We start from the raw sequence: 15,051 nt of genomic DNA on the forward strand, positions 1-15,051 counted from the left end.
CCCCGCCGCCGCCCCCAGCGCCCGCCGCCACCACGCACGAACAACCGCCGCCGCCGCCGCCACCGGCCGCCGCCACCGCGGCCGTCCCCGCCCAGGCGCCGCCGGAGCCAGCCAGCCGGGCCCCGACCTGCCTCAGCACGCAGGCGCCATCCGGCCCGGCCTGGGCGCCGCCGCCGCCGCCGCCGCCGTCGCTCCGCCGCATCGCGCAGGCGCCCCGCGCGGAGGCCCGCCTCGCGCCTCCGCGCCTGCGCGGCCCACTAGACTCTCGCGCAGGCCACAGCCGCCCACGCCGGCGTTTCCCCGACGCCCCGCCCCAGGGTGGGAGGTGAGAAACGGGCGGCAGGGAGGCCTGCGCGGCGAGCCACGCCCCCCGGGGCGCGAGCCCACACCCTCTTCCAATCAGTTCCGATCCTTGTTCGTTTGCGGCCTCCCATTGGCCTTCTCTAAGAGGGAGGCGGGGAGCGGGGGCGGGGCGTCGGGCTCACTCCCGGCCAATCGTCGGGTCCAGCGTCCACGCGCGCGGTTGCCCCTGGAAACCTAATAGTCTGCAGCCGGGATCCGCGGCTCTCACTGAGCGGTTGGGAGATGCAGGACCGCTCTGTGATCAACAGGGACGCCGTGGGAGAAGACGGAGATGTGGAAAGCCTGGCCTCGCGGCTGCCGGGCTTCCACTCCAGCACTAGCCTCCAGACCCCAGCGGAGCCCGCGGAGCCGCAGCCCGAGGTTGCGGCCGTAGAGGCGTCGGAGATGGGCGCCGCGGCTGAACAGGACGAGCCCGGGGAGGGGCCGGTGGCTCCCGAGGCTGCGGCTGCTGTGGGGCCCGAGGAGCCGGCGGAGTCCGAGGCCGAGCCAGGGGAACCGGCCGAAACCGGGACTGAGGTGCAGCCCTCTGAGGAGCTCCCCAAGACGGGATCTGAAGTTGGGCCGGAGGAGTTGAAGGACGAGGTGGGGAAGAGGGAGGAGGGGGCGGAGGAAGAGGAAGGAGAGGAGGAAGAGGAGCACGGGGCGAGGAAAAAAGAAGACCCGCTTCTGTCCAGGGTCATCTGGGGAGAGGTCGCGCCAGTCCGGGAGGCTGAGAAAGAAAAACAGGAGGAGGAAGCGAAGGAGGAGGAGGAGGACGAGGAGGAGGAGGACGAGGAGGAGGAGGATGGAAAGGTGGAGGAACAGAGTGAGGACGCTGAAGGAAGGGGTGGGGAAAAAAGCCAGGTGAAATTTGAGGGCGAAGGCAAAAGTCTGGACCTAACCATCGAGGATGAGGACGAAGATGAGGACAAGGAGCGGAGCTGGTCTGAGGAGGTGCAGAAGGAGCAGGAGCAGCAGCTGCGCACCGAGCTCCTGGAGCAGTACCGCACCCTCCTGACTGAGCGCGGCCGCTACCAGCGCTACAACCTGTACCTGCAGCATAAGATTTACGAAGCACTGCGCAAGAAGAAGGGCCTGGATGCGGCTGAAGTGCCTGACAAGGGCCTGGAGCCAGAGGCCCCGGAGAAAGAGCAGCAGTACCTGCGCTATCTGGCCATGCTGGAGGAGCTGAGGAAGCAAGAGGCAGACGACCTGGACTGGTACCACCAGGAGCTGGACCAGCTGAAGCAGCACTGCCAGCAAAAGCTTGCCAGGGTGGAGAAGGAGTGGCGAGCCTTCCAAGCCCTCAAGAAGCAGGTGGTGATGCAGGCCATGGGCAGCTGTCGGATGCAGGGTGGCCGTCAGGTGGCTCTGCGGGAGGTGGAGCAAATCCAGGCCTTGGAGGATAAGAAGGAGAAGGAGATGAGTGCTGTGAGGCTGGAGAACGTGCAGCTGAAGCAAAGCCTGGTGCACTTTGAAACCAGGATGCGGGCCCAGGAAGACCTGACGGAGGGTCTGCTCCTAATCGATTTCGAGCAGCTTAAGATCGAGAACCAAACGTTCAATGAGAAAGTTGAGGAGCGGAATGAGGAACTCCTAAAACTGCGCAGCAAGGTCACCAACAATGTGCAGGTAATAACCCACGTGAAGGAAAAGTTACACTTTATGGAGATCGAGAACACGTACAAAAAGGCCCAGCTCGCAGAAATCGAGGCCAAGGTGGCCCTAAAGCGGGACATCCTGACCAAGACGAAGCAAGCCCGAGACAGACTGCGGATTGACAATGTCAAGCTGAATCAGAAGTGCGGGCTTCTTGGCAAAGAAACACTTCTCCGGGACTTGGAAGAAAAGGTGGACAAGACTGACCTGCTCAACCAGCGCTTAGAGTCCCTGAAGCACCATCACGCTGGCCTGGCTCTGTCCTGCAGAGGTGTGAAGCAGAAGATCAGGGAAGCCAAGGCCTTTCTCCCCTCTTGACAATGGTGAATAAGGAGAGCCGGTAGAACTTTTTTCCATCTCAACCAACTTTATCCTTCACTAACTCTCACTCTCCATTTGCTGCCATTCTGCCAAAGGCTGATGACATTCAGAATGGAATGATATTTTGTATGTATACTGATTTTTCAGCTTCCAAATCAGTGTTGAATGCAAAATTGGGTTTGCACTCAGTTGCAGATGGGGTTCACCAAAATAAGTCCAGAGAAATCATCCAGGGATGACTTAATGGGCCTGACGTCTCCTAAAAAGGTAACAGAAGACCTTTATACCTGAGCAATTCTGCCATTTGAAGGACTTCATACTAAGGAGTACTGTCCCTCTTTCACATGGAGGAGTGCTAGGCTATGGAAAAATTCCCGCACGTGAAGCCAACTATTAAATTGCCTTTGAATGTGTAGTCTTGGGTCAGTTGTCTCAATTAAAAGTTCACCAATTCGATGCAAAGGTTCTAAGAAATGATCATGATGAATATACAACTATGTGATGATATTGTGAGTTGATTATCAAAAATGGAATGATCATATGGTAAGAATGTTTGTGTTTGTATGTTATGTTGAATAAAAAATTTTTTTTAACTTCACCAATTAGACTATTCCCCAAATGACTTAAATTGATTTGTTAGTAACTAGCACTAGTTTCTGGAATATTTTAAAAAATCCACAAAATAGAAGAATTGATAAAACTAGGAAAAGGAGCTAAAGTTCCTTCGTCTCTTTTTCAGGGAAAGGAGGCTCAGTCGTGGTTTGTTTCACGCTCAGTGATAGATTTCAGTTCTCTCCCGGCTGTTTCTGGGATCGTCTAAAAGAATGCACTGCTCTGTACAGAAAAGTGAAATTCTTTTTTCCAGTAAAAACAAAATAATGACTGCATTGGGTATTTGCCAGGTGAGAAGTATATGGAACAGTTATTGCTGAATGTCCATAAGCCTCTTTTTAAAAAACAAGTTATTTTTGGATCTTGCCAACAGGGCCCTGCACACGTAATGTCACTATCAAATATTAAAATATTAAATACTAAATACACGATAGGTCTGTTTGCTTAACAACCTGGAGCAGTGACCAACATTTTCAGTTTTCTTTGATGCTTTTGGAGCTAGGGACTTGCTTTCACTTCCTCTCAATTATGAGTTTCATCTTGAAATGTTCAGACTTGGGATTAAGAGATTCTTTTAGTCCTTAACTTAACTGGACCCTAAGAAGGATGATCTCTTTTTTTGGTGCTAGATACCCTAAGAATGGTAGAAACCCCACTCTGGGCAGACACCTCACCTGGTCCCAAGAGTGTTCAAAAACTTTGGGGTAGAACATTCCAGTAACTTCAGGCAACTTCATCTCCTTTTCTAAAATGGTGCCCTTTGAAGTCAGTGAAGGTAGATTAAAAGTTCTTCAATGTCCACAGCTTGAATACACTTACTTGATAACACCAGACTTAATCAAGCCACAATTCTAATAATGAGGAAAATGTGTTAACTTTCTGCTTCCATTCTACTCTTCTACAGATTTTTTTTTCTTCCCCTACCTCCTTCATCAAGGCCAAAGAGAAAGTAGTAATTAAACACTGACAAACGGAACTTTGTTTTCTTTATGCCGCAAACGAAAAGCAGTACTAGCCCACTGGAGGCTTCCAAGTGAAGTGGCAGAGATGCAAATGGCTTTCATTATAATATTGGGACCTGGGACAAAACACTTCAACTAAGCTTCAAACTACTTGTTTGTAAAGTGGGGATAAATTTGTATGAGAAGGGGATGCAAAGATAGTTCAATGGCACCATGCAGGAGACCCAGGTTCTATTTCTGGTCCATGCACTTCCAAAAAAACAAAAGCAACCAAAAAATGGTGCTGCAATACTGGGATACTCACATGGAAAAATAATGAAATGTGACCCTGCCATACTGCATACAAAAAATTTTTTGCATGAGAAAAATTTCGGAATGAAATGTAAACAGCAGCTCTTCTCTCTGGGTGGTGGAATTATGAGTAATTTTTATTTTCTACTTCTTGCTTTTCTGTATTTCCAAATTTTCTTCACTGAACATGTATTTAGGAGGCGAAATTCCTTTTTTTTTTTCCTAATTCATGAAATTCACCAAAAGTGCCAGGTACTAAAAGTTTAATGAGAAGGCTATGAGTTTCATTAGCTATGATAAAGCTTTTTATTTTTGTTTTTTTAATGATACAATTAGTTCAATATCTTATTTTGTTTAATCCTCAAAAGCTCAGGACCCTTTTTGAACTTTGGTTACAGAAAAGGTAAATGAGGCTTAGAAAATTTAAGCAAATTCTTTAAGATCCCAGAGCTCTTAAACAGCAATGGTTGGCTTCAAGACTTAACTCCAGAACTCGTTCTTAAACACCTGATAAACTACACCTTAATCTTGGGTTTATTTTTGTTTGGCGCTCTGGAGCAGGAGCAAGAAGCTAAAGGAGCAATGTGTAAGAAAACATCTGAGACTCTGGGATCAAGAGCAATGCTTCTAAAATCTGGGATCACTCGTTTTGCTGTGCTGCTTGGGAAAAATTCTGGTCAGTGCCCCTCCTTCCCCATAGGGAACCCAGCCCTTCTCAGGCACCCTGGGGAAGAGGGCTTTGGCAGGTAGCCCTGGGAGACAGGGTCTCAACATGACTGTGCCCAGTGAAGCAGCCCTACACCAGAGCAAGCCGGCTACAGGGGTGGCAGTGGATGGTACCCACAAAGAGGCCTGAGCAGAATAAGCCAGAGGCATGTAGCTGGTATGAGACCCCACTGCAATTCTCAAAAAATATCTGGGAGCACTTTAAACCATGGTTGGGTTCCTGGGTGAGCAGGCAGTGACATGAGCAGATATTAGAATACATATTTGGCACCATGCAAAGCAGATCCACTGATTCCCCCTAAAAGCCCACCAGTTCCTTGAAGTCTTCACATTGTCCCCTTTGAGAACTTGCCCTCCTTCTCATGCCTCCCTGTTGCTGGGCTTGCCCTTCCCCTGTCCGCTTCCCACTTGGTGAGCCACAGCTCATCTCAGGGTTCAAGAAGGGGGCATCACCTACTCCTGACCCCAGTTCTGGTACGAGGTTTCACTCCTTCTTTTGTGCCTTCATGGCCTACTCTACACCTGAGGTGGTGGTTTTTGAACTGCAACCACCCTAGTTAGGGGCACTGCGAGGAACAAGTCCAAGGCCTACCCTTTCCATGGGTTCACATTTGAGGCATCTGTACCATCTCTTCTGAACAAAGTCCCACAGCTCCTATGTCTCCCCATGGAACCACCCACCGTGGCTGTGGAGCACAGAAGACGACCTTGTACACAAAAGATGATCAGGTGAATACATGAATCTAGGCCTCACCCCAAATCCTGCATTTGGGGTTGAGATTAGAGCTGGAGGAGGAATCTTCGACTTTCAAAGGCCCCAAAGCAAACAGCTTTTATCAAGTGAGGTGTTTCTGAGAAAAGGGCTCAGGAGTCACAAAGCCAAGTCTGAAGCCCAGCTCTGCTGTGTACTGACTTACAGGAGTCTGGGCAAATCGCTCAACGTCTCTGGGTCACATCTTTGAGATGGGAGCAGTAATATCTCCCGCCAAGCGTTGTAGAGAGTATATGCAGTACTTCTCGGAAAGCCCTCAGACAGGGCCTGATGGAGTGGCATAGCAATCAGCCGTCAGTGAGGACCGTCACCATCAGGCACGCCAATCTGCCATGGTGCCGTGCAGCCTGCGAAGAGTGGGGACAGCAACGCCCCAGAGTCAAGGCAGCCCGCTTGTGGGAAAGATGACAACTGTTCTGTGTACTGTGCTGGGGCTGACTCCCACCCCCCAAGCTGTTCAGTCCACTGGGGGAGATGGACAAGGATGTGCGAAAAGTTCTACATCAAAGGTGCCAGGAGGCCTGGTGGGGACACAGGAGGGTGGCAGAGTCTGCTCAGGTGAGAGTCTTGGAGGACAATTAAGAACTGTCCTGGTAGACAGGGAGACATAAATGAAAGTGAAAGCAGAACCTTCTGTAAAGGTTCCAAAGATCAGGATGAAAGCTCTCTGCCCAGCAACTGGCCCAAGAAAGGAGTGACTGTACAGTGGAACAAGGATAAGGCAGTGGGAGTGCAGGGGCGTGATAGCCGCCCACACGCCCAGCAAAGGAGGGCACGTGTGTGAGGCAGACATGAGGGCAGGCGGGGAAGCAGGGACAGGAGACAGGACAGCAAAGAGCAGGCTGGAGGGGAGGAGTTGGGGACAGGCTCAGGGCTCCCCTTCTTCTTGGAAGGGCTGCACTGATCTCCCAAATTCTTTGACTAAATGACCACACATTTTGTTTTAACAGAGCTTGGTAAGTGGATTTAGAAATATTCAAACAGCATAATGTTCAAAGACAAATTTCTGCCATGCTTCAAGGTGGGGACTTCAACTTTACGTAAAACTACAACTGAACATAAGTAACAATTTTACATGACTTTTATTTAATAAAACCACATATTTACAATTCAAAAAGTCCTAGTTTAATACACTTACTTAATAAAATTAAGGTTAACTGTACAAGCAATTAGAACATGATATGTAGCAAGTGTTATCAGGAATTGTCTTATCAGCAAACTATTTAAAAGAGTCAAAAACTGAGCAGTTAAAAAGTCCCTTTTAAAGTGAACATTGTTTCTAAACGAGATTCCAGTGATGGGTGGAAGACACAGCTCTCCACTGTAAAGTGCAAGTTGCACAAAGGTCCCAAGTCTGAAGTCTTAGGTTCTGAAAACTCAATGGCATGTAAAGTGGAAAATGCAGGCTTCCCAAGGAATGCAGCATTTCCAAACTTGTTTCCAGTTTCCCTACACCGTAGCGACAAGAAGAGAAGCCTGACTGCACTCTCGAGCAGCTATCTGCAGAAAGGGTGCCCAACCCGGGGCTGGGGCCTGTCCCTCTCACCCTGAAGAGGACACGTCACACTAAGGAAGCCCTCACGCAGTCCTCAACAGGCCATGGCAACTTTTCTCCGAGCTAAAGCCTTGGTAAGCATTCCAAGGTTGGCACGGAATCCTGTTTCAAAATTCAATGCATAAATGGTGCTATCAGAGAGATTTATGTCAAACCATTTGACCAAAACCCTTAAGAGCTGAGTTTTGAATACATGTGAAATCCCACAAACGCATTCTGAACAAACTGCACAAAGCCCCTCATTGCATCACTTTCTGTCATGACTTAAGGAACATCTTTATGTACAGTAAGAAAATATATACATCTCTAAAGAACAAAAAGCCTAAGTCATGGAACAAAATTCAGTAGATCCGCGAGGAATGCAGGATGCATGAGATACGCCGTCCATTGCCTGCCATGCCCGCCCCAGCCTGGGTCACATTCACCATCTCGGCGTCAGGGAGTGGCCAAGCTGGAGGGCTGCCAAGAGCTCCAGGGAAAGCAGCATGCCTCCCCAAAGAGGCCAGGCCAGCCAGCATTCAAAGGCCAAGACAGGAAGTGGAACCATCACGTCCCGCAGCCTCCCCAGAGAATTCAGGACAGGACAGAAAGGATGTTTCAGGGAAAACCACAAAGAGGTGGTCTGGAGGGCATGAGGACAACCCCAGACTCTCCGACTTGCTACCGCACCTGGACGCATCCTTCTGGTCTGGCAGACACAATCAGGCTTTCCACCCCACCCCCACCCCGGCCCAGTCTCTTTGTTCCTGCTGCACTGTCAGAGCATCAGAAACTAGACTGAGCGCAGGCACATCCCTGGGGGGTGGGGGAGCTTAGGGCTGGCTGCCCTGGGCACCCCTGGATGACCAGCAGCATCCTCTGCCTCTGTTTCCCTAGTACCCCCAAAAGCCAGCACTCCAACGTGTGGCTCCTAGGGACCTCTTCCACAGACAACTGCCTGTCCTTTCAACTGTACTGGGCAAAGTCTGGTCACTCTTTTGTGGATAAGCAAAGTTCATAATACAAAGTTCCCAAAATAAGTCAGGGAAAAACTACAACAAAAATTTTCCTAATGAACTTGGAAAAAAAATCAGCAAAAACAGGGACAAGCTGAAGGTATAGAAGTTGAGAATTCTGACTAGGCTGGGACTATTAGGTTTGTTTGTTAGGTGTGCTTTACTCCTTGGTACTTAAGATGGGTTTTGAAGCAACACCTTAAAGCCGAATGCCTGAGGAGAGAATTGCTGGCACTCAGGAATGCTGCAGGTGTTCAGGTGGCAAGGCAAAGGACATCCCGTCAGCATGGAGGGAGCAGCCCCCAACACCAGGCCTTCTCCAGGCCCACACCTCCAATACCCTGGCCTCCACAGGGATGCGCAGGGTGCAAGAAGCGGCCGACCTGCATAGTCCTTTCCCCACTGCTCCTAAGAGCAGTCTCGAGGCGAGCCAGGCAGGTCCGGCCCAATGAGGCCATCATGTGGTGATTCCGCCAAGGCCCAAAGGTAGGGCACTTTCCAGGGAGCCCCCGAGCACCTTCAGCCATTTCTTGACGAAAGCCCATTTTCCTTGAGCATTAACTTTGGTAGGTGGGTTTTTAAAATATGACCTCAGCTCCAGAAAGATCACCTTGGTAATGGAATCATCAATCTCATTCTTACCTAAAATCTGTAAAGATGAGCCATTAAAATCTCTGAGGTCCCCAAGTAACATTTCTCATGCATCTTGGCTAAGAAAGACTGTGAGGTACTTTCCAGTAGTTGACATAAAAGCATGACCATTTAATTAACTTTTGCTGAAACAAAGGAGGGAAGTTAGCCACTGCCCTAATCTGACCTGTGGAGAGAGCACTGGGTGGTCCCGCAATCTGAGCTCACCATTCCACTGAGCTCCTTAAGGCTAAGCCTGGGTATAATTCTCTGAAAGATTGTTTTTGTTTGTTTTGTTTAAGGCCAACTCGAGTGCCAGGAATCAAAAACAAAGGAGCCCTGCTCTTCTTGGCTGCTGGAGCGTCAGTCTGAATCAAGACAGCGCTACTGGGAGAGCCGCTTCCACGCTGAGCCCAAGTTACACCTGCAGCCTCAGTGCCTGAGAGACGGGCTTCCCTTTTCCAGCTCCCGGCTGTCTTTCTGCAATGCAGTCAGCACCTGGGGATGACAGGGGAGGCGTCTGGGGTTAATCCGCAGCACATACTGAACACAGGGGCAGTGACAGGTCGGTGACAGAGCCACAGCCACCTCCCAATTGGCCTCCCAGCACCCCCATCTCAGACCTCTTTCTGCATCTGGCCCATTCCCACACCTGCATCCAGACTGGCCTCTCTCACATGGGAATCTGACCCCACAATTGCTGGCTAACTCCAGGGCAGGGGGTTCTCCTCCTCACACAGTCTGGCTCCACCTCCTTCACTTTCCACTACCCAAGCTGAGGCACCCACCCCCAGAGGCCCACCACACTCCCCTGCCTCCACAGCTGTCACCCATTACCCTGTCCCTGCTCTCCACCAGTGTATCAGCCCTCCCCGAAGGCCCTGCCAAGGAATCATCTCTTTTCTCACGCCTTCCTGAGCTTTCTCAATGGGAAAGCTCCTTAGCTTCTCCTCCAGGCTCTCACAGCTCTTCATTAACACTTTTAATTTTTTAAGTATCACATCTCCCTGTGAGTGTGTAACCACAACAATGGGAGAACAGTAGTGCCCTCCTGCTGACCCACTCCACACGTCTAGACCCTGGGTACATAGATCGTGTCAGTTCCCACAGCAGTCTTCAGAGGCTGAGACCTCTAGGCTCAGAGGAGCCACCTGCTGAAGGTCAAACAGCACAGACCAGATACGTCTGATTCCAAAACCAACAGAATCCTTGTGTCACCCAAACACCCAGTGCCAGGCACTACATCCTGTAATTTAATTACAACCCACATGGGGTGAGGCATATTCACTTTATGTAGGTTTAAAGTAACTTGCCCAGAAGGAATAAAGGAAGACAGAAGTCCCTCTCTCTGCCTCCAAGTAAATGTGCACTTGTTCTGAAAAGCTCACTAGTGCTTCCACCTAAGCACAGCATTTAAGAAAAATGTACGTGCACACGTGCCCCAGGGCTAAAAAAAATATACACCTGTCCCAGAGCTATAGAAAAATGTGCACCTGTATCAGAACAGTAGAAAAATATGCATCTGCCCTGGATCTGTGAAAAACTATGCACATACCCCGGAGCTATAGAAAAATGTGTATGTGTCCTACAGCTGTGGAAAAATGTGCATGGATACCAGAGCTGTAGAAAAATGTGCATGTTTCCAGGAGCTGTATAAAAACTGCTCGAGCAACTGAACGAGCCTCTGTCTTACAGGAAAGCAACAGAGAAAGAGAGGTGGAAAGGAAGACCAGCAGCTCTGGGACTGCGAGAGTGGGAAGGTTCCTGAGGCCGTGGAGCTGTGTGTCAGCGGCCATGTGTCTTGGGGATGACTGTATAATGATACAGCTTTTGCAAAGTGACTGTGTGATTGTGGAAGCTTTGGGTCTGATACTCCTTCTATCTACAGTATGGACAGATGAGTAAAACATACGGATTAGAAGTGAATAAATAATAGGGGAAACAAATGTTAGAGTAGCTTGAGTGGACTGGAATACTGGTGATCAATAAGAGGGAGTAGTGAGGGGTATGAAAAAAATAGGGGGGACAAAGGTTAAAATATATTGGGTAGATGGAAACACTGGTGGTCAATGAGAGAGGGGGTGGGGGGTATCGTGTGCTTAAGTTTTTTCTTTTTTCTTTTTCTGGAGTGATGCAGATGTTCTGAGAAGTGATTGTGGTGATAAGTATACAGCTGTGTGGTGGTGTTGTGAGTCACTGATTATATACCAAGAATGGAATGTTCATGTTTGTATGTTTTTATGTTTTGTCAATTAAAAAAAAAGAGAGTGGGAAGGTCAAGGTAATAAGAATCCCTCCTTGCTGAACAAAGTCCATCAGGAAAGTACTGGGCTTTCTGCAGTTACCTTAGAAAACCACTATGAGCAACTGAGTCACGGAAGATGCCAGAGCATACCCCTCCATACACAGGGCCAGCTGTGTGAGCACTCGACCTGCGCAGTCACACAGAGCCTCGCTCTCAGGTCCCTTCACAGTTTAATGCTCTGCTGTCACTATCTTAAAATTTTTGAACAAAGGGCCCCACATTTTCAGTTTGTACTGCCCACCTATTCACTCACCTGAGAAAGGCTTTTCCCTTGCACCTCAGTCAGTCCTGCTCACACAGGAGCTGAGCGCATTCAATGATTCAGAACTGCAACTCACAAGGCACAAACCAATGCTCCCTACCTCCTAAACTCATAAAGCCAAGGAAGCATCCCATTTATTACCCAACGCCACATCACAGCAACAGTGTGCCTTCCCAACAGCCGCCAACAGAAAAGGGGCCTTCTGCCGAAGAGAGCAAGCAGGCAGTGGCGAGAGGAGAGAGGGGAAGAATGGGCACCAAGGGAGAATAGCCAAGGGAGAGAGGAAAACCTTCCCTTGTGACAAATTAGCACCAAATAGGACACTTACAAAATGCTTTCTAACGTGGGGTCATGGTGGCAAATGAGCAGTTCTGACCTTCCCAAAGTCACTGAGGAATAGGTGGGAAAGCTTTTATTATCTGTTACCCTTTTAACCACCATCTGATAGGAACCCAGACAGTAAATGACTTGCCCGTGAGCACTCATGCAGCATCAGGCCTCAAAACCATTCTAACCATTTCTAGCCATCCTGAATGATCGCTGTTTCCTCAAAGAGCATTTAAACATGGTGCCACTCTGTGCCATGGATAAAAGAGAACAAGAACACCCATTTACCTGAGCCCACTTTTTGTTTCGACTTTGCATCTGGATGGCAGCAATGGAAGCAAAGAATTCTTCTGAAGGCAAATCCTCTGGCAACTTGGTGAGGAACTGGGCAATGTGGATGAAATCCATCTTAGTCAAGATGTCCTCAAACAGTCTCAGGATCCCCAGGGCAGTGCGGAACAGAAACTCTTCCCCATCACGACAGAATACGTCCCAAATCCGACAGGCCAAATCCAGTGGCAGAGATTTACTATACAAGGTAAAGATCCTGGCAAGAAAAGTTTGAATTGTTCAGATTTTGGATGGTACGTGAAAGAACCATGAATCCATCTGAATCTGTTCAGAACGCTCTCTGAGTTAGTTGCTGTCACACTTAGGTACTGCTGGGGGTTGGGGCGGGAGGGCAACACTCATTTTGAAGGCCAACTTAAATTAAATTTTAAAACACAGCATTGTCAGCTTACATATAGAATCTCCAGTAGAATACAATTTCTAAATTACTTCTTCATCCAATAATTATTTATCAAGCACTCTTTGCTGTGCTCACTCTGGGTAGGCACTGGACCCCGTGTTGAATAAGACAGCCTGGGCACCTGCCCTCACAGCCCAGAGCTTACAGCCTTGAGGTCAGGGGGAGGGGACAGCCTGCAGATCCTGGCTCGGCAGGCACTTGTGCATGCAGCTTCTCAAGAGCACTGTGTACTTTTTCCCCAACAGGGGTCAGCAAAGGAAAAGGAAATGTTCCCCAATAAATGATTTAACCACCTTATACTTAGCAAAGCAAAGCAGACAGAAAAGTGAAATATTTCAGACAGATATGTGTTCCCTTAAAAAAACGTGATGATCATGACCGAAACCACCAAACAGATACAATCCTGAGTGATAAACTGTCTCACTAGGTGGGAGCCCCTCCAACCTGGAACCTGGCACTGTCACAAGACAGAGATGTGGCCAAACTGACTCTTGGGGAATCCCTCCTCCCACCTCACCCATGAGACATGGCCCCAGCGTGACTCTGGGAGAAGTCTCCTGACCCCTAGACCCGGAATGCTCCTCCCTGCTCTGGGTGGCACAGTCCCCACCAGGCTCCCCTCTACCCTGGTGCTTCACAGGTACTTGCTCGCTTACTCCTGTCTTCCACCGTGGACTATCAAGAGCAGGACCCCATCCAATTTCCCTTCGTCCTCGGTGTCTAGAAGTATAGTATCTGGCAGTCTTGGCTGAATAAATAAGTGGGTCAATTACGTCCTGATCTCCTTGAGGAGCTCACAGATGTCAGTGGTTCTCAACACCATTCCTGCCATCAGGACAGGACCCACTGTAAGTGACGGTCCCTATCCGAGCTTTGAAGGCTCTTCCGTGACTTCAGCATTTCATTAGGTCCTGGACCATCTGTCGAGACAGCACGAGGCCCCTGAAAACACCTGCAGCCCAGATGCTGGTTTCATTCCGGGGGAATGGCTTGGTCATTAAACTTTTGGGAGCATGACTATTTTTCAAGAAATGAAAACAGTGATTTTTCTATAATAAATCCATCAGAAAAACACCCCACACTATGTAAATGTGCTCCACAGCCTCATGGACATGGACTTCGTGTCTGCAGTGGACGACTGGAGGCCCTTCCTTCTGAACTCTCCACTGGCAGGACACTGGGCCCTAGAATGAGACACTCCTTCAGCTTAGGGGCCTGCAGCAACACATCAGCCAGCTGCTAACTAAGACACTATTCCCTGGCAATCCACCTTAGTAGTGGAGAAGTCTCAGATATTTGAGGAAGGCCTAACCATGTAGGTTTCCTCTGACTCAGGTGAGGGAATGGAAAGCCCTTACACCCATAAATCTGACGGCACAAAGACCTGCCGTGGGCCATGCCTGGTACCCATTGGGGTTCCCTGAAAGAGGTCTCAGGCGCAGCCAGGCAAATAAAAGAGGTGGGTCTTTTATCTCCGTGTCACCTGAGGGAACCGAGCCTCAGGACAACATACTAAACTGCCCAGGAGCCCAGACACTAAGCAAGAGTCAGACTTTGACCCTGGCTGCCGACCCCTGCCCTGATGCCCAGGCCACGCCATGGACTCGCGAAGCCTCATGGGGGGGGGACGACACACTATATTACTTTAGGTCACAACAAGCCTTCAATGTGAGCTCCCTGCTTATATGAAAAAGAAAGAAATGTTTCATCACTCCAGGCTAGAAAATACTGTTCAAGAAAGATGACAGAGATTTTTGTTTTTATTTTCAACCTACCTAGAGAAATTCCCAATTCTATGTGGAGAACACACTTATTAATGTATTATAAGAAGAAGAAAAAAAACTGACCTAATTCATTAGACTATCTCTTGCTTTCCAGGACTCAAAACCAAGCTCTTACAGCTTCTCAGCCTTAACTACAAGACGACAGGAAATAAAGAGTAGGTATAGTTAAAGAGGAGGGAGAGGAACAACAAAAGAAATTTTTCAACATTATTTTCTTGGGTTCCTACTTGCAGGGTGTTCTCCACAGGCTTATCCCTCCGACAGGAACTGACCTCTGGGAATGAGCGAGAGCGCTGCAGTCAGAGAGCACTGTGGGAATGAGGATCTGGGGTGGCCTGCCAGATGGTGCTCGCCGTCACCTGGGGACGAGGCTGTGCAGCACTGAACAAAAGAGACATTTCTTGCCCTGAGGGAGTTCATACACGCTGGAGCGGGAGGGGATTAAATAAAATATACAGTATGTCAGATGGTGATTTAAAAAAAAGCAGGGGTAAGAAACAGAATTTGCCTGCCTCTGTGTGTGTGTGTGTGTGTGTGTGTGCGTGTGGGGTACACAAGCACAATTCTAAATAGGATGGTTAAGGAATGTGTCCCTGAAAAAAATGACTGTTCCCTGACAAAAGACATTCAAGCCGTAATAAGAGTTCTTGCCGTGTGAACCCATTTGCAAAAAGATCCTTTGAAGATCTTCATCCCTTAGTCTGAGGCCTTATAAAGAGAGGAAACATGGGCGCAGTCACCTAATTGAAGCCAGAGA

The 15,051-nt window shown here is 49.1% G+C and overlaps 2 protein-coding genes across 8 annotated transcripts in view; one reads left to right on the forward strand and one right to left on the reverse strand.

Annotated features, from left to right (window-relative positions):
• The first annotated feature begins 497 nt into the window (after positions 1–497).
• Positions 498–2,737, forward strand: CFAP184 (cilia and flagella associated protein 184). Its single transcript, XM_077136347.1, has one exon. The coding sequence runs from the start codon at positions 586–588 to the stop codon at positions 2,317–2,319; it is 1,734 nt and encodes a 577-aa protein (XP_076992462.1). The 5' UTR covers positions 498–585; the 3' UTR covers positions 2,320–2,737.
• A 6,436-nt stretch (positions 2,738–9,173) lies between these two features.
• TBC1D14 (TBC1 domain family member 14) overlaps positions 9,174–15,051 on the reverse strand; it is a 126,321-nt gene continuing 120,443 nt past the window's right edge. For all 7 annotated transcript variants that reach the window (XM_077136340.1, XM_077136339.1, XM_077136342.1 and 4 more), the window contains 2 exons: positions 12,048–12,306; positions 9,174–9,363 (listed from right to left, as the gene is read on the reverse strand). In XM_077136340.1, coding sequence (XP_076992455.1) covers positions 9,298–9,363; positions 12,048–12,306 — 325 coding nt within the window. In that variant the 3' untranslated portion in view covers positions 9,174–9,297. The remainder of the gene's footprint in view (positions 9,364–12,047; positions 12,307–15,051) is intronic.

This window comes from Tamandua tetradactyla, chromosome 19 (assembly GCF_023851605.1).
Source record: "Tamandua tetradactyla isolate mTamTet1 chromosome 19, mTamTet1.pri, whole genome shotgun sequence".
In the NCBI taxonomy this organism is placed as follows: domain Eukaryota; kingdom Metazoa; phylum Chordata; class Mammalia; order Pilosa; family Myrmecophagidae; genus Tamandua; species Tamandua tetradactyla.